The sequence below is a fragment of the Cuculus canorus genome, chromosome 32 (assembly GCF_017976375.1).
Source record: "Cuculus canorus isolate bCucCan1 chromosome 32, bCucCan1.pri, whole genome shotgun sequence".
Classification (NCBI taxonomy): domain Eukaryota; kingdom Metazoa; phylum Chordata; class Aves; order Cuculiformes; family Cuculidae; genus Cuculus; species Cuculus canorus.
In genome coordinates, this window is record NC_071432.1 from 46,891 (window position 1) to 63,781 (window position 16,891).

The 16,891-nt window shown below is 64.9% G+C and overlaps 3 protein-coding genes across 11 annotated transcripts; 1 reads left to right on the top strand and 2 right to left on the bottom strand.

Annotated features, from left to right (window-relative positions):
- The first annotated feature begins 4 nt into the window (after positions 1 to 4).
- Positions 5 to 7,260, top strand: WDR13 (WD repeat domain 13). 6 transcript variants are annotated; one of them, XR_008447459.1, is made up of 9 exons: positions 5 to 125; positions 406 to 649; positions 1,513 to 1,607; positions 2,183 to 2,310; positions 2,638 to 2,945; positions 3,322 to 3,502; positions 4,041 to 4,379; positions 4,977 to 5,226; positions 7,133 to 7,260. XR_008447459.1 is itself a non-coding variant. In XM_054052252.1 (9 exons), exons 1-9 carry the CDS (start codon positions 85 to 87, stop codon positions 5,159 to 5,161), a joined length of 1,455 nt encoding a protein of 484 aa, XP_053908227.1. In that variant the 5' UTR covers positions 5 to 84; the 3' UTR covers positions 5,162 to 5,432. The 6 variants fall into 6 exon arrangements, 4 of the variants coding, with proteins under 4 accessions (XP_053908227.1, XP_053908226.1, XP_053908228.1 ...); XR_008447460.1 differs by lacking the exon at positions 7,133 to 7,260 and adding an exon at positions 5,444 to 5,462; XM_054052252.1 differs by lacking the exon at positions 7,133 to 7,260 and having other exon boundaries at positions 4,041 to 4,182; positions 4,249 to 4,379; positions 4,977 to 5,432.
- Positions 5,444 to 11,012, bottom strand: SUV39H1 (SUV39H1 histone lysine methyltransferase). 4 transcript variants are annotated; one of them, XM_054052256.1, is made up of 6 exons: positions 10,923 to 11,012; positions 9,833 to 9,978; positions 7,949 to 8,605; positions 7,141 to 7,287; positions 6,364 to 6,493; positions 5,444 to 5,612 (listed from the first exon to the last, which is right to left on the bottom strand). In XM_054052256.1, the coding sequence occupies exons 1-6, from the start codon at positions 10,939 to 10,941 to the stop codon at positions 5,476 to 5,478; spliced, it is 1,236 nt and encodes a 411-aa protein (XP_053908231.1). In that variant the 5' UTR covers positions 10,942 to 11,012; the 3' UTR covers positions 5,444 to 5,475. The 4 variants fall into 4 exon arrangements, 3 of the variants coding, with proteins under 3 accessions (XP_053908231.1, XP_053908230.1, XP_053908232.1); XM_054052255.1 differs by lacking the exon at positions 10,923 to 11,012 and having other exon boundaries at positions 9,833 to 10,054; XR_008447461.1 differs by lacking the exon at positions 10,923 to 11,012 and having other exon boundaries at positions 5,472 to 5,612; positions 7,141 to 7,420; positions 9,833 to 10,054.
- Positions 11,013 to 12,302: 1,290 nt separating this feature from the next.
- WAS (WASP actin nucleation promoting factor) lies at positions 12,303 to 16,462 on the bottom strand. Its single transcript, XM_054052205.1, has 10 exons — positions 16,383 to 16,462; positions 16,061 to 16,201; positions 15,781 to 15,969; positions 14,595 to 14,757; positions 14,272 to 14,358; positions 13,837 to 13,912; positions 13,523 to 13,561; positions 13,032 to 13,200; positions 12,890 to 12,932; positions 12,303 to 12,518 (listed from the first exon to the last, which is right to left on the bottom strand). Exons 1-10 carry the CDS (start codon positions 16,460 to 16,462, stop codon positions 12,303 to 12,305), a joined length of 1,203 nt encoding a protein of 400 aa, XP_053908180.1.
- Between the last annotated feature and the right edge of the window lie 429 nt (positions 16,463 to 16,891).

Below are 16,891 nucleotides of genomic sequence, written 5' to 3' on the forward strand. Positions count from 1 at the left end.
AGCCCCCCCCACACACACACACAGATCCCCGTCTCCCCCCAAGGACACCCCCCAGGGCCCCTCAGCCCTTTCCGACCCCCCGCCATGGCAGCCGTGTGGCAGCAGGTCCTCGCCGTGGATGCCAGGTGAGTCCTGGGGGGACTGACCCCCAGATCAATCTGGGGACACATCCTGACCCCTGCATCCCTTTCCCATGGGATCCTGATGCCCAGATCTCTCTGGGTCCACATCCTGACCTCTGCATCCCTTTCCCATGGGATCCTGACGCCCAGATACCTCTGGGGCCACATCCTGACCCCTGCATCCCTTTCCCATGGGATCCTGATGCCCAGATCCCTCTGGGGCCAAATCCTGACCCCTGCATCCCTTTCCCACGGGATCCTGATGCTCCGTCTGTCCCTGCAGGTACGCAGCGTACCGCACACCGCGGTGGCCGCAGTTCCGCACGCAGTACGTGCGGCGCCGGAGCCAGCTGCTGCGGGAACAGGCGCAGGCGGGGGCCTTGGAGGGGGGCACGCGGCGCTGGTACCTGCGAGTCCGCGCTCGCCTCCTCGCGCAGCGCTACGGGGCCCTCTCGGAGCAGAGCAGTTGCCGAGCGCACAGCAGCAGTGCCCTGCGCGCGAGCCGCACCACGCTTGACCGCATGGAGGTACGCACCGGGGCCTGACACCCAGCTTGGGGGGTCCTGGTGCCCATCTAGTGTGCACTGGGGGGTCCTGGTGCACCTTGGGGGGTCCTGGCACCCATCTTGGGGTCCTGGTACACATCGAAGGGGTTGTGGACTCCATTGTGGGGGTCCTGGTATACATTGGGAGATCCTGGCACCCGTCTCGGGGGGCCCTGGTACACACTGGGGGATGCTGGTACCCATTTAAGGGGTCCTGAACCCCATTTGGGTGGTCCTGGTAAACACCGGGGGATCCTGGCACCCATTTAAGGGGTCTTAGTACCCGTGTGGGGGATCCCGGTATTCATTTGGGGGGTCCTGGACCCCATTTGGGGGATCCTGGTACACACCGGGGGATCCTGGCACCCATTTAAGGGGTCTTAGTACCCATGTGGGGGATCCCGGTATTCATTTGGGGGGTCCTGGACCCCATTTGAGGGATGCTGGTACACACTGGAGGGGTCCTGGACCCCATTTGGGGGATCCTGGTACACACTGGCGGGTCCTGGAGCCTATTTGAGGGGTTCTGGCACCCATCTAAGGGGTCCTGGACCCCATTTAGGGGATCCTGGTACACACTGGGGGGGTCCTGGACCCCATTTGGGGGATCCTGGTACACACTGGGGGGGCCCTGGATGCCATTTAGGGGGTGCTTGTACGCATTGAGGGGTCCTGGCACCCATCTAGGGATGCTGATGGTTCCTAGAACCCATACTGGGGGTCTCAGCCCCCGATTTCGGGGTCCCGGGGTGGGAGGGGGGGCGTCCGAGCCCCCATTTGGGGGTCTCAGGGGAGCTCCTGGCCCCCCGTTTTTGGGGTCCCCCCCAGTGCGGTGGTTCCCACAGGATTTCGAGGAGGAGGCGCGGGGGCCACGGGGGCATCGGCGCTCGCTGAGCCGGGGGTCGCATCCGGGGGCGCCGCGGGGGGGCCCCGACGAGAGGTGGGGGGCTCGGAATGGGGGGGGGGGGGGGGTGCTGGGATCGAGGGGGGCTGAGGCGAGGCTCGAGGGGAGGGATGGGGGGGGGAGAGATCAAGAGGGGGCCGGGGGGTGCGTTCAGACTGGGGGGCTGAGGGGGGGTGGGATCCAGGGGGGCTGAGGGGGGGCTGAGGGGATTGGGGGAGGGATTGGGTTGGGGGTCAAGATGGGGGGGCTCCGGGCTCCCAGTTTGATCTGGGCTCCCAGTTTAGGCTCCCAGTCTGAGGGTCGTGGCTCAGGGGCCCCTAGTCTGGGCTCCCAGTTTTAACTCCCAGTTTGGGGCTTGTGGCTCGGGGGCTCCTACTCTGGGCTCCCAGTTTGGGGCTCCCACTTTACTCTGGGCTCCCAGTTTAGGCTCTCAGCTCGGACTGGTGTGACTGGTGTGTCCATCGCCCTCGGGGTGGTGCTGCCGGCGCAGGCGAGACACCTTGGTTTGGGCTCCCAGTTTGGATGTGGGCTCCTAGCTGAGGATCCCAGTTTGGTCCCAGTTGTGGGGTTCCCAGTCCCTTACTGGGACTTACTGGTGTGACTGGTGGCAGGGCCCCCGGTGTGGTGCCGACGCCGCTGGCACAGGCGAGCCGCGCCATGGCCGGCGACACTTCGCTGGGAGAGAACTACGCCTTCGCCGGCGTCTTCCACGTCTTCGACCAACACGGAGACCGCGCTGGTGCGTTTCGGGGCGAAAAAGCCTCTTTTGGGGGCACCTCCAGGGGCGGAAAGGGACGTTTTTTGGGGGAAAAGGGATGTTTGAGGGGAGAAAGCGGGATATTATTTGGGGAAAAGGAGACGTTTAGGGGGCACAGACACCCCTGTGGGTGGGAAAAGGGATGATTTTGGGGCTTAGATGCCGTTTTGGGTGGGAGAAGGAACGTTTTGGATGAGAAAAGGGCCGTTTTGGGCAGGCAAAGGTCTGTTTTGGAGTAGGCAAAGTCCATTTTTCGGTCAAGGTGAGCTCTTTTCAGATGACCGCCGCCGTTTTTGTGTCTCCCCGCAGTGCCCAAGGTGCAGTTCGCCCATGACGACCGTCACCTGCTGGCGTGCTGCTCGCTGGACGGCACCATCTCCGTGTGTCGGTTGGCGCCGGGGCCGCCGTCGGTGCTGCGGGTGCTGCGGGGCCACGGCGGTGGCGTGGCCGACTTCGCGTGGTCACTCTCCAACGACGTTCTGGTGTCGGCGTCGCTGGACGGGACTCTGCGGCTCTGGGCGCCGCTCGATGGGCGCTGCATCCGCCGTGTGCCCGACCCCGACGGCGCCGCGCTGCTCTGCTGCGCCTTCCAGCCGCTCAACAACAACCTCACCGTGGTCAGTGGGGTCCTGCCCCACATCCTGACCCCCGGGGCACCCGTTCTGCCCCACATCCTGCCCCACATCCCCACAGGGCCCCCCATTCTGACCCACAGCCTGCCCCAGCCCCCACCATTCTGCCCCGCATCCTGCCCCACATCCCCCCAGGGTCCCCCATTCTGCCCCACACCCCACCAGGACCCCCCATTCTGCCCCACATCCCCCCAGGGCCCCCCATTCTGACCCACAGCTTGCCCCACACCCCCCCAGGACCCCCCGTTCTGCCCCACATCCCACCTCCCCACACCCCCAAGGCCCTATCCCCGTGGGATTGCTCCCCCCATGCTGCCTCCTGCCCCACATCTCGCCCCCGCCCCACATCTCGCCCCCGCAGGTGGGCAGCGCGCGGCACATGGTGCGGGTGGTGAACATCTCGACAGGGAAGGCGTCGCGCGGAGGTTCGGGGCGGCTGCCGGGCCGCGTTCTGGCGCTCTGCTTCGATGCCCTTGGCCGCGTCCTCTGGGCCGGCGATGACCGCGGCTCCGTCTCCTCCTTCCTCTGTGACCCCGGCACCGGTGGGGCAGGACGGGGGGTGGGGGGCGCGCTGTGGGGCACAGGGGGGATGGGGGAGTTACAGGAGATGTGGGGTGCAGGGGGATGGGGGGGTGCAGGGAGATGCGGGGGCATGTCAAGGGCACGGGGATGTGGGGCGCAGGGGGATGTGGGGGGCACAGGGGGATGTGGGGCGCAGGGGGATGGGGATGTGGGTCTCAGGGGGATGTGGGGGGCACAGGGGGATGTGGGGCACGGGGATGTGGGGGGCACAGGGGGATGCGGGGGGACGTCAGGGGCATGAGGATGTGGGGGGCACGGGGATGTGGGGGGTGCAGGTGAATGTGGGGGGACGTCAGGGGCATGGGGATGTGGGGGGCACAGGGGGATGTGGGGCACATGGGGATGTGGGGTGCAGGAGGATGTGGGGGGACGTCAGGGATGTGGGGGGATGTGGGGCAGAACAGGGAGTCCTGGGGATGGCGGGGATGGGCTATGGGGCACGGGGGGCATGTGGGGCACCGTGGGGTGCACTCATGGATCGCCGCCCCCCCGTCTCAGGCCGTCTGACCAAGGCCTCCCGCGTGGTGGTGGCGTCCGGCGGCTCCGTCACGTCGCTGTCGGCGCGCGCCTGGGCCAACCGCGAAGCCCCCGACCCCTCGCTGCTCGTCAACGCCTGCCCCGACCGCCTCCTGCTCTTCAGGTGCCGTGGGGCGGCTATGGGGCAGCTATGGGGCGGCCGTGGGGCTCACTGGCCTCGTGCTCACAGGGTGGTGGAAGAGGACGGCTCCGGCGCTCCGGGGCTGCGGCTGCGGCGAAGCTTTCCCACGCGGCACCGACAGCAACCGCTGCGCAGCTGCTTCTGCCCTCTCATGTCCTTCCGGCAGGGCGCCTGCGTTGGTGCGTGGCCGTGGGGCGAGAGGCCGTGGGGCGACGGGAAAAGGGCCATTTTGGGTGGAAAAATGGACATTTTTGGGATTCAAATGCCACTTTGGGAGGGAAAAGGCACTTTTTTGGGGCACAGATGTCACTTCGGGTGGAAAAAGGGGCATTTTGGGTGGGAGAGGCCCAACTTCAGTAGGAAATGGGACAGTTTGGGGGCAAAGAGGCCATTTTGGGTGGAAAAAGGGCCATTTTGGGTGGGAAAATGGACATTTTTGGGATTCAGATGCCACTTAGGGAGGGAAAAGGCACTTTTTTGGGGCACAGATACCACTTCGGGTGGGAAAAGGGATGTTTTGGTTGGGGAAAGGGACATTTCTCGGACTTGGATGCCACTTTGGGTGGAAAAGCGGGCATTTTGGGTGGGAGAGGCCCAACTTCAGTAGGAAACGGGACAATTTGGAGGCAAAGAGGCCCTTTTGGGTGGGAAAAAGGGCCATTTTGGGTGGGAAAATGGACATTTTTGGGACTCAACCACTTTGGGTGGAAAAAGGGACATTTTGGTTGGCAGAAGGTAGGATTTTGGGGCTCAGACGCCGCGGTGTCTCCCGGCAGTGACAGGCAGCGAGGACGCCTGCGTGCACTTCTTCGACGTGGGCCGTGCGTCGCGCTCGGCGCTGAACTCGCTGCAGGGCCACGGGGCCGCCGTTCTCGCCGTGGCCTTCAACTGCGACGAGAGCCTCTTGGCTTCCAGCGACGCCCGCGGCACCGTCATCGTGTGGCGCCGTCAACACGCCTGACGCGGCCCCCGCGCGCATGTGGCGGCGACAACGCGCAACAACACGTCTGTGGCAGCAACGGTGGCGTATGTGTCCCTCTTGTGCCAACACAGAATATCCCCCAACACACGCATATCCCCTCCCGGACATGGAATGTCCCCCAACACACGCGTGTGTCCTCTTCTGGACACAGAATGTCCCCCAACACACGCGTGTCTTCCTCTCCCAGACATGGAATGTCCCCCTATACACTCCACGTGACCCCCTCCCCACGTCCCCCCCATCACCCCGTGTTCTCCGCAGCACACGTGTGGAGGTGTGTCCTTAGCGTGTTGTCAGAAGAGGAACTTGCGGCACACGGCCGCCCCACATTTGCACTCAATGCGGCGCCGAGCACGGGGGGAGCTGTGAGGGGCCCCCGACAGTGCGAAGTTGGAGTCCATGCGGGTGCTCTCGGCGTCCACCGGGTCCACTGTGGGGAGAGAGGGGGGGTCAGGCTCCGCCCCGGGGCGTGTGAGGCACCGTGGGGCACGTGGGGTGCTGTGGGGCAGCTGTGGGGCACATGGAGGACAATGAGGCAGCCCTGGGGCATGTGGGGTGCAGTGGGGAGCCGTGGGGCAACCATGGGGTGCAGTGGGGCAGCCGTGGGGCACATGGAGTGCAATGAGGCAGCCGTGGGGCCCCGTGGGGTGCAATGGGGCAGCCGTGGGGCCCCGTGGGGCAGCCCTGGGGCACGTGGGGTGCAATGGGGCTGCCGTGGGGTGTGTGGGGCGCCCATGGGGTGCAATGGGGCAGCTGTGAGGCAGCCATGGGGCGCCGTGGGGCATGTGGAGTGCAGTAGGGCAGCCGTGGGGTACAGTGGGGCAGCCATGGGGTATAGTGGGGTGCAGTGGGGCAGCCGTGGGGTACAGCGGGGCAGCCGTGGGGTACAGTGGGGTGCAGTGGGGCAGCCGTGAGGCAGCTGTGAGACATGTGGGGTGCAATTGGGCAGCCCTGGGATGTAGTGGGGCAGCTGTGGGGCAGATGTGGGGTAACTATGGGGTGCAGTGGGGCAGCCGTGGGGCAGCTGTGAGACGTGGGGTACAGTGGGGCAGCCCTGGGATGCAGTGGGGCAGCCGTGGGGCATGTGGGGTGCAGTGGGGCAGCTGAGGGGCACAGTGAGGCAGCCATGGGACAGGCGTGGGGCGCAGTGGGGCAGCCGTGGGGCGCAGTGGGGCAGTTACCGCGCATGTTGTAGTCGAAGGTGAGCTCCTCGCCGGCGCGGATGGGGCGGGTGGCGAAGAGCGCGATGCGCGGCAGACGCTCATCCAGACTCTCGATAAAGACGTTGTAGACCTGCAGGTTGGGGTCGCACTGCGGGGGGGTCAGGCCACGCCTCCCTACCGCCAGGCCACGCCCCCTTCCCAACAGGCCACGCCCCCTCCCCAGGCCACGCCCCCTCCCAGAACCGGCAGGGTTCACACAACGCTAAGCCACGCCCCCAAGACCACATAGAAGCTGCAGGACGCTAAGCCACGCCCCCTCCTGGGCAAGCCACGCCCCCCTCCAGGCAGACCCTCCCCCCGACCCCCAACTGAAGCCCCTGCCCCCCAAGAGAAGCTCCCAACCCCCAAGCAAAGCCTTTGACCCCCAAGTGATACCTCCAATCCCCAAGCGAAGCCCTCCCTGACCCCCAAGCAAAGTCCCTGACCCCCAACTGAAGCCCCTATGACCCCCAAGCGAAGCCTTTGACCCACAACTGATACCCCCATCCCCCAAGCAAAGCCCCCTGCCCCCCCCCCCGGCACAGCCTGTGACCCCCAACTGAAGTCCCCATGACCCCCAAGCGAAGCTCCCGACCCCCAAGAGAAGCCCCTGTGACCCTCAACTGAAGCCCCTATGACCCCCAAGCGAAGACTCTGACCGCCAAGCAAAGCCTTTGACCTCCAAGCGATACCCCCCACCCCCCAAAGCAAAGCCCCCTGCCCCCTAAACGCTGCCCCCGTCCCCCAGGTGCTCACGCTGTGGTTGACGAAGTGGGAGATGTTGCCATAGTGGGCAGCATCGACGGTGTAAACATCCTCCACATAGTCCAGGTCGAAGAGGTAGGTGGCCCCTTGCCGGTCGTAGACTTGGCCCCGGCGCTCGGCCTCCTCTGACGTGATGATCTGGGGACAACCACCAACGCTTGGCTCGGAGGAGACCCCCAAGCCCGTCCAGACCCACCTGCAATGCTTCAAGTCTTGTCCAACGTGGCCCTTGGACAACTCCAGCCCATCTCAACGCAATGGATAAGATCATCTTCGTGGGGGAGAAACGCAACCGTTGGCCAAGCGGTTGCTCTTGGAAGTTGGGTTGGAAGAGCCCTCAAAGCCCATCTGGACCCCCTGGATGGATCTCCATGCTTTCAGCCCCACCCAAGCCAATTGCAACCGCCTCCAATCCGTGTCCCATCTCAATGAGATGGATTACGTGATCATCACGGTGTAGAAACGCAACCGTTGGCCAAGTGGTTGCTCTTTAGGGTTGAAGGGACCTCAGTGGTTGGGGTTGGAAGGAACCTCAACAGCTTGAGTTGGAAGGGACCTCAAAGCCCATCCGGCTCTGCCCCCTTGGCCGGATCTGGTTGCTCCGAGCTGGTCTCAACCACCTCCAACCCACGTCCCACCTCAACATGATGGAGAAAATCATCTTCACGGCATAGAAACGCAACCGTTGGCCAAGCGGCTGCTCTTTGGGGTGGAAGGGACATCAAGGGTTGGGTTGGAAGAGCCCTCAAAGCCCACCCGGTTCCACCCGAAGCCCCTCCCACGTCCCCACCACTCTCACCTCCCCCACGTACTCCATGACGAAGCTGTTCTTGCGGATGCGTTGGAGGGTGCGGACGCCCCACCCGCGCCCGTCTCCGGTTCGGAAGATGCAGAGGTCGTAACGGATCCCTTTTTGCACCACTCGGTTAGGACAATCAGCGCCGCAGCGGCACCGCGAGTTGCACTCGTAGATCGGTAACCCGGCGCGGATGCACACCTGCCCCGCTTCGTTGTAGGCAAACTTATTGCTGGAGGCGCCGGGACAACAACCGCCAACCGCGTTGGCCAAGCAATCGCCGCACTCGCATCCCACCGCCACCGGCACCAAGTTGACGCCGGCGCCCACCTTGTACTCGTTAATGTAAACGAAGTCCGAAGGTGGCCCGTGGAGGTCCACCTCGTTCTCCACCATGATGCGGCCCCGGTGGCTCCGGGTGTTGTTCAGGAGACGTTCCCAACGCCGTAAGGCTTGACGTTGTTTGGCTTTTTGGACCAAGTAGGACGTGGCTCGGGCGGGGAGACCCCGAGGACCAGGACGCGCTGGACCTCCCGGCACCCGCTCCAGGTCTTGGTGGAGCTGCTTGAGGAGACCTCGGCAATGCAGGTTCTTGCGCGGTTCCCAAGTGTTGGACGAGGACGGGTAACCGCACCACTTCACCAAGTAGAACTCTTCGTCCTGGGAGGGTTAGGGGGGAAGCTCAGGGGGTTTAGAGGGGTCTGGGGAGCATCTCGGGGGGGTTTAGGGGGGTCTGGGGGGGATCTCGGGGGGTTTAGAGGGGTCTGGGGGGCATCTCGGGGGGTTTAGGGGGGTCTGGGGGGATCTCGGGGGGGTTTAGAGGGGTCTGGGGGGGATCTTGGGGGGTTTAGGGGGGTCTGGGGGCATCTCGGGGGGGTTTGGGGGGTTTGGGGGTGGATCTTGGGGGTTTAGGGGGGTCTGAGGGGAACTTGGGAGCTTTAAGGGGATGTGGAGGACTCTGGAGGGGATCGGGGGGAGTTTAGGGGGGTCTTGGGGGGATCTCAGGGAGGATCTCAGGGGGTTTAGGGGAGTCTAGAGGGGATCTCAGGGGGTTTAGGGGGGGTCTAGAGGGGATCTCAGGGGGCTTAGAGGGGTCTGGGGGGGATCTCGGGGGGCTTAGAGAGGTCTGGGGAGGATCTCGGGGGGGGTTTTGAGGGGTCTGGGGGGGATCTCAGGGGGGGTTAAAGGGGTCTGGGGGGATCTCGGGGGGGTTTAGAGGGGGTCTTGGTGGGGTTTAGAGGGGTCTGGGGGGGATCTTGGGGGGTTTAGGGGGGTCTGGGGGGGATCTTGGGAGCTTTAAGAGGATCTGGAGGACTCTGGAGGGGATTGGGGGGAGTTTAGGGAGGTCTTGGGGGCGTTTAGAGGGATTTATGGGGATCTAGGGGGAATCTTGGGGGGTTTGGAGGATCTGGCGTGGATCTCAAGGGGGTTTAGGCAGACTTTGGGGCGATCTCAGGGGCTTTAGGGGGGTTTAGGTGGATCTAGGGGGGATCTGAGGGTTTCTAGGGCGAGTATAGGTGGGTCTGAGGGGGATCTCAGGGGGTTTCGGGGGGTCTGGGGGGGACCTCAGGGGGTTGAGGGGGGTCTGGGGGGGATCTCAGGGGGTTTCAGAGGGTCTGGGGGGTGTAGGAGGAGTTTAGGGGGGATCTGGGGGGTTCTCAGAGGAGTTTAAGTGGGTCTGGAGGCACCTCAGGGGGTTTGGGGGGGTCTGGAGGGGATCTGGAGGGGGTAGGAAGGGTTTGCGGTGCTCAGTGGGGGTCGGGGGGGTGTTAGAAGGTATTGAGGTGCTGCGGAGGGTATGGGGGGGATGGGGGGGGCGTTAGGAAGGTCTTGGGGTGCTCGGGGGAGTCAGGGGGATCCCGGGGCGGGGGGGGGGGGGTCTCTCACCCTGACGCGCCTATAGTCGCACAGATATTCCACCTCGAAGCGGCCGTGGCTGCGCCGCGACACCCCGAGAGCGCGGCACCAGAGGCGCTGATCCCGGCAGAGCTGCTGCAGCGCCGCCCACGGCCACTTACAGGGCACCCAACAGCCTGGGGGGGCGCGGGGGGACTGAGACCCCCCCATAGCACCCAGAGACACCCCCATAGCGCCCAGAGAGCCCCCCATAGCACCCAGAGACACCCCCCATAGTGCCCAGAGCCCCCCAGCACCCAGAGACCCCCCCATAGCGCCCAGAGACCCCCCCCAGCACCCAAAGACACCCTCTATAGCGCCCAGAGACCCCCCAGGACCCAGAGACACCCCCCATAGCGCCCAGAGACACCCCCATAGCGCCCAGAGAGCCCCCAGCACCCAGAGACCCCCCCATAGCGCCCAGAGACACCCCCTATAGAGCCCAGAGACACCTCAGGACCCAGAGACACCCCCCATAGCGCCCAGAGACACCCCCATAACACCCAGAGACACCCCCATAGCGCCCAGAGAGCCCCCAGCACCCAGAGACACCCCCATAGCGCCCAGAGACCCCCCAGGACCCAGAGACACCCCCCATAGCGCCCAGAGACACCCCCATAGCGCCCAGAGACACCCCCCTACAGCACCCAGAGAGCCTCCAGCACCCAGAGACACCCCCTATAGCGCCCAGAGACACCCCCCATAGCGCCCAGAGCCCCCCCAGCACCCAGAGACACCCCCTATAGCGCCCAGAGACACCCCCCATAGCGCCCAGAGCCCCCCCATAGCGCCCAGAGAGCCCCCAGGACTCAGAGAGCCCCCCTATAGCACCCAGAGCCGCCCCAGCACCCAGAGACGCCCCCATAGCACCCAGAGACACCCCCCAAACACAGAGACACCCCCCCAGGCCCCATTTCTCCCCCTTTTGACCCCCTCTCTGCCCCCCCGAACCCCCAAAAAACCAATTCCCCCCCGTTTTAGACTCCCCAAAAACCCAAGCCCCCCCTCAGCACGTATCCCCCCAAATACCGTGACCCCCCCCGTTTCAGCCCCCCCCATTCCATCCCCCCCCCGCGCGCACCTTTTAAATTTTCCGCCATTTTCCCCCCCCTTTTTCTTCCTTTTTCCTCTTTTTCGATCTCAGTGCGTCACTTCCGCCCGCGCTCACGGGGCTCATTTGCATAACCCCGCCTCCTTTTCCCCTCCCCCCGCCGGCGAGAGCTTCATTTGCATATCGAGCGCGCCACTCCGCCACAGAGGCTCGAAATGGGGCGGGGGGGGGTAAATGGGGCAGAAATGGGGGTCTGAGGGGGGAAATGGGGGTCTGGGGGGCTGAGAGGGGGTGAAAAGGGGGAGAAATGGGGGTCGGGGGGGCAGAAAAGGGGTGAAAAGGGGAACATGGGGCTCTGGGGGTAGAAATGGGGGTCGGGGGACACTCATTAACTCTCCTTAACGACTGTTATTGATGGTTTATTGGTTATCGATCCCTCTCCCCCTTATTAACCCTCATTGGCGGCCGCGGCTGATGAGGCTCTCGCCCCTCCCACTCCTCCTCCTCCTCCTCACTCTCATCTGGGGCAAAAGGGGGGTCGGGGGGGGCCCAACTGCCCCCCAATTCCCCCCCGTAACCCCCATGTCCCCATTGCCCCCATAATTCCCCCCTCATTCCTCGCCATTCCCCCAATGTCCCCTCAGCCCCCCCCCTTTTTCCCATCCCCAATGACCCCCCCCAATTGCCCCCCCCGCCCATCTGACCCCCCAATTGCCCCCCCCCGCCCCTATGACCCCCCCAATTGCCCCCCCCCCCCCCGCCCCTATGACCCCCCCAATTGTCCCCTCACCCCTCTGCCCCCCCCCCACCGGAGGGACGCAGCGCGCAGCTCCGTTTCTCCATCACCGCCATCAGGGCCCCCACGAGCCCCCCCGCCCCGGGGCTGCCCCCCATCTCGGGGGTCTGGGGGCAGGGGGGGGGTTACAGCTGCCCCATAGGAACTCCCCCTGCCCCATAGAAACCCCCCCACCCCATAGAAACCCATCCAGCCCCATAGGACCCCCCCTGCCCCATAGAAACCCCCCCACCTCATAGAAACCCATCCAGCCCCATAGGAGCCCCCTCTGCCCTACAGAAACCCCCCAGCCCCATAGAGCCCACCCCATAGGAGCCCCCCCGCCCCATAAGAGCCCCCCCAGCCCCACAGGCTCCCCACCCCCGAACCCCCCCTGCCCCATAGAGCCCCCCTCCAATGGCCCCCCCCCGCCCCATAGAACCCCATCCAGCCCCATAAGAGCCCCGCCTGCCCCATAGAGCCCCCCCAGCTCCACAGGCTCCCCACCCCCGAAACCCCCCTGCCCCATAGAGCCCTCTCCCTGCCCCACAGAGCCCCCCCCCCCAACGGCCCCCCCTGCCCCACAGAACCCCCCCTGCCCCACAGATTCCCCCCCCAACTCACCTTATTGAGCGTCACCCCCTGTCGGATCTGCTCCAGCAGAGCCCCCCGTGATGATGGGGGTGGTGGGGGAGGCCCTGCCCCATCGATGTGGGGCAGAGGAGGTGGCGGGGGGGGCCCTGCCCCATCGATGTGGGGCCGAGGGAGTCGGGGGGGCGGTGGGGGCAGCGGGGGTGGCCCTGAGCGGGTACAGGGAAGCCCAGAGGGAGGAGGAGGAGGAAGAGGCGCATCTGCAAAGGTGAGAAGTGATTAGTGAATTAATTAATGGATTAATTAATTAATGAACACGTTAATTAAATGGGGGGGGGCCTCACCCCGCTCCTCGTGCACAGCTTCCAACCCCCCCCCCGGGCCGCGATGGAGTCGTGGATGAGGCGCGAAGTCTTGGTGTCCGTCAGCTGTGCCGCAGCGATGGCGACGCGGGGGAGAGCGAGCGGTGGGGAGAGCCGAGCGCTGCCCCACAGCGCTGCCCCATAGCATTGGCACCATCGACCCATAGCGCTGCCCCATAGCATCACCCCATGGCAGTGGCAGCGTTGCCCCATGGCAGCAGCGCCATCACCCCACGCCATGGGGCAGGGGACGCGCCGGTTCCACTTACGTTGAAGCCGCTGTGTGGGTCCCAGCCGATGTGACCAACGTGCCTGGGGGGGGACACGGGGATGTGGGGCTGCCCCATAGCCCCAGACTCACACTCGCCTCCCACCTCCACCCCAAATATTCGGCACCCCCCCCAGACCCACTTGAAACTGGAGGGAGCCCCGATGTCAGCCTTGGAGATCTTCTTGCGCCCCTTCTTCTGCTCGCTTGCCATGGGGCGCGCCGTGGGGCCTGCTGTGGGGCTGGGCAGCACCGCGTACTGTGAGGCCGTGATGTCAGGGTTGGCGATGGGCACAGCCAGCAGTGGGGGGACTGTGGGGGGCACCAGGTGAGAACCCCACTATGGGGCAGAGACCCTACCATGGGGCACAAAGACCTATCTGTGGGGCTGAAGGACCCCGGTATGGGGCAGAGGGACCTTGCCATGGGGTAGTGAACCACACTATGGGACTGAAGAACCCCACCATGGAACCAAAGAACCCCGCTATGGGGCTAAAGAACCCAGCTATAGGGCAATGAACCCTGCTATGGGGCAGGCCTCTGCTGCTGTTGTTGGCCGTGGGGGGATGAGGGGTGTCGGTGCTGCCTTCCTGCCCCACAGCTCTGCCCCCCAACCCCGCTATGGGGCACTCACCTTCACTGTGGGGCGGCGGGGGCAGGAGCTGCCGCTTCTCTAGGGGGAGAAAGGGAGAGGAGGTGAGGGTGTGGGGCAGACCCACAGCTTGGGGGGCAGGTGTGAGACTGCACTGGGGGATGCGATGCAGCACTGGGGAGGTTGTGGGGTACGTGGGAGGCAGCCCCATAGCTCGGGGGGGCAGGTGTGGGGCAGCACTGGGGAGCTGTGGGGTATGTGTGGGGCAGCCCCATAGCTCGGGGGGGCAGGTGTGAGGCAGCACTGGGAGCTGTGGGGCAGCCGTGGGAGCCGTGGGGCAGCCGTGGGGCGCTCACCGTGCCTCTCCTGCACCTGTGCCTCGAAGGCCGCCGCCTCCCCCTCGTCGGCGAAGTTCAGCCCCGCGGGGCCCGACTGGCACAGGGACCCCCGATTGCCCCAGACCACGCCCACTTGCCCCAGACCACACCCACTTACCCCCAGACCCCTCTGCTAGCTCCCAGGCCCCGCCCCTCGCCCTGACCGCGGTCCCATTCACTCCCAAGCCCCGCCCACTTTCCCAATTGTGTATTCTCTTAAGCCCCGCCCACTTGCCCAAGACCACGCCCACCAGCAGTATTTACCCGTACAAAGCCACGCCCCCTCTTAGCACCGGCCACTCCTCACGCCCAAGCCCCGCCCACCCGCCCCAGCCCCTCCTTCTCGCCCCAGTTGCCCCCGGTCACTCCCAGTCTTTCCCAGTGCCTCCCAGTCCCTCCCAGTTGGGCACTCACGTCGGAGGTGAAGGTGTGGAAGAAGGGGGTCCTGGCGCCGTAGCCCATTCCCCCCCGCAGCTCCTGCTCCCACAGCAGCCGCCCCGCCTGGAGGGGGCAGAGGGGACCCCAAAACTGGGACCCCAACGCCCCCCCCCCCCACCACGGGAACCCCCCCAGACCGAACCCCCCCCAAACCCCTTCATAGGGCCCCCCCCCAAACCGACCCTCAAACACCCCTGGGAACCCCCAAGACCCCGAATTTCACTCCTAGTCCCCTCAATTCCCCCCCACGGGGACCCCCAGTTACCCCTCCCAGTGCTCCCAGTGCTCCCAGTGCTCACCCCCAGTCCGTAGAGGCGCAGGCAGTGACATCTCCTCTCGCCGTCCCGCACGAGGCACAACGACGCCGCAGCCGCGTTTGGCCCACGGGGACCCCGGCTCGGCCGCCCCCAGCGCCTGCCGCCACACCAGTACGGACCAGTACGGACCAGTGCCGCCCAGCGCCTGCCGCCACACCAGTACGGACCAGTACGGACCAGTGCCGCCCAGTGCCCCCCAGTGCCGCCCAGCGCCTGCCGCCACACCAGTACGGACCAGTGCCCCCCAGCGCCCCCCAGTGCCACCTCACAACCCCCCGGTGTCCCCCAGTGCCTCTGGTTCCCCTCCCAGTGCCCCCAGTTCCCTCACCACGCATTTCCGCCCCAGCAGCTCCTCCAGCGGCAACGAGGGGACGCTGCTCATCCTCGATCCTTCGGGATCCCGGGATCCCCCTGTATGATTCCTAAACCCCCCTTCCTGGGTCCCTGGATCCCCCCTGGATCCACCTGGATCTCTGGGTGCCCCTGGATCTTCTCTGGATTCCTGGATCGCCCCTGGATTTCCCTGGATCCCTCGATCCTCTCTGGGTCCCCCCCCCGCCCCGGATCCCCGCTCCGATCCCCGATCTCCGGCCACTCCGAGGCCTCTTCTGCCTGGAAGCACCCGCGGGCCCAGGATGGCGGGGACGTCACCTCCGGCCCAGAGGGAAAACAACTGGGGCCACTGGGAGGGACTGGGAGGGGAAACTGGGGCCACTGGGAGGGACTGGGAGAGCCTCTCTGCAAACACAGGCAGCGACAGCAACACAACTGGGGATACTGGGAGGGACGTGGGGGCACTGGGAAGCTCCCAGTAGCAGCCCCTCCCACCTCCACTCCGTACTGGGAAGCCCTTCCCAGTCCATACTGGGAGCTCCCAAACAACTCTCGCAGGCGTCAGGTTTATTCACGTCACGGCCCCTCACAGATCCCGGATCCCTCTTTCCCGCCAAATTCCCTGTTTCCCCAATCCCTCTTTCCCGCCAAATCCGTTTCCCGCCAAATCCATTTCCCAACAAATCCGTTTCCTCCCCAATCCCCGTTTCCGCCCCCGCAGCAAAAAGGAGGCAATAAATAAGGAGGGGAAGAACTGGGAGGCACTGGTCCATACTGGGAGAACCCCCCCCCGTGTGCATTAAGATCCCAGTTGGGGCGCCCTACCAGGCCATACTGGTCCATACTGGGAGGAGGCAAGGCCATGAGGGTAATGGGATCCCATACTGGTTCATACTGGTCCATACTGGGAGGAGGCAAGGCCATGAGGGTAAGAGGACCCCATACTGGTTCATACTGGTCCCTACTGGGAGGAGGCAAGGCCACGTGGCTAATAGCATCCCATACTGGTTCATACTGGTCCATACTGGGAGAAAGCAAGGCCATGAGGGTAACAGGATCCCATACTGGTCCATACTGGGAGGAGGCAAGGCCACGTGGCTAACAGCATCCCATACTGGTCCATACTGGGAGAAAGCAAGGCCATGAGGGTAACAGGATCCCATACTGGTTCATACTGGTCCATACTGGGAGGAGGCAAGGCCACACAGGTGAAGAGATCCTGGGCAAGATGCTGTACTGCTTTCTGCTGGTTCATACTGGGAGACGACAAGGCCATGAGGGTAACAGGATCCCATACTGGTTCATACTGGTCCATATTGGGAGAGGACAAGGCCACACGGGTGAAGAGCTCCCAGTTGGGCCACCGTACTGGTCCTTACTGGTGTGACCCCAGGTGAGGCACAGCTGCGGCTCCCAGTTAGGCCCCCACGCCCATACTGGTCCATACTGGTATGGCTGAAGGCCACGTCAATGCCATCATCCCAGTTGGGCTGCTGTACTGGTCTGTACTGGTCCATACTGGTCTGACCCAAGCCCAGGCACAGGTGGGGCTCCCAGTTGGGCTGCCAGACCCATACTGGTCCATAGGTCCTATGACTCCCGCAAGGAACCCCCAGGCCCCTCTGAGGAGCCCCCAGACCCCTCCTGGACCCCCCAATGAGCCCCTAGACCTCAACCCACCTCAGAGGAACCTGCCAAGACCCCAACCCTATCTCAGACCCCTCCTGGACCTCCTGAGGAGCCCCCAGACCCCATATCTCAACCCCTTGAGACCCCAACCCTATCTTGGACCCCTCCTGAGGAGCCTCCAGACCCCATTTCTCAACCCCCTGAGAACCCAACCCTATCTCAGACCCCTCCTGGACCTCCTGAGGAGCCCCCAGACCCCGTATCTCAACCCCTTGAGCCCCCAACCCTATCTCGGACCCCTCCTGGACCTCCTGAAG

Bases quoted from the DNA above. Each gene is read 5' to 3' on its own strand.
- WDR13 (XM_054052251.1), top strand. From the start codon at position 85: ATGGCAGCCGTGTGGCAGCAGGTCCTCGCCGTGGATGCCAG. The intron at 2,946-3,321 runs GTCAGTGGGGTC...TCGCCCCCGCAG, and splicing joins TCAACAACAACCTCACCGTG to GTGGGCAGCGCGCGGCACAT. The intron at 3,503-4,040 runs GTGGGGCAGGAC...CCCCCGTCTCAG, and splicing joins CCTCTGTGACCCCGGCACCG to GCCGTCTGACCAAGGCCTCC.
- WAS (XM_054052205.1), bottom strand. From the start codon at position 16,462: ATGGACCAGTACAGACCAGTACAGCAGCCCAACTGGGATGATGGCATT. The intron at 16,202-16,382 runs GTATGGGCGTGG...GTCGTCTCCCAG, and splicing joins AGCCATACCAGTATGGACCA to TATGAACCAGCAGAAAGCAG. The intron at 14,359-14,594 runs GTGAGCACTGGG...TGCCCCCTCCAG, and splicing joins TGCGCCTCTACGGACTGGGG to GCGGGGCGGCTGCTGTGGGA.
- SUV39H1 (XM_054052255.1), bottom strand. From the start codon at position 10,054: ATGGGGGGCTCTCTGGGCGCTATGGGGGTGTCTCTGGGTGCTATGGGG. The intron at 7,288-7,948 runs GTGAGAGTGGTG...GGTTGTCCCCAG, and splicing joins TCATGGAGTACGTGGGGGAG to ATCATCACGTCAGAGGAGGC. The intron at 5,613-6,363 runs GTAACTGCCCCA...CTCTCCCCACAG, and splicing joins CTTCGACTACAACATGCGCG to TGGACCCGGTGGACGCCGAG.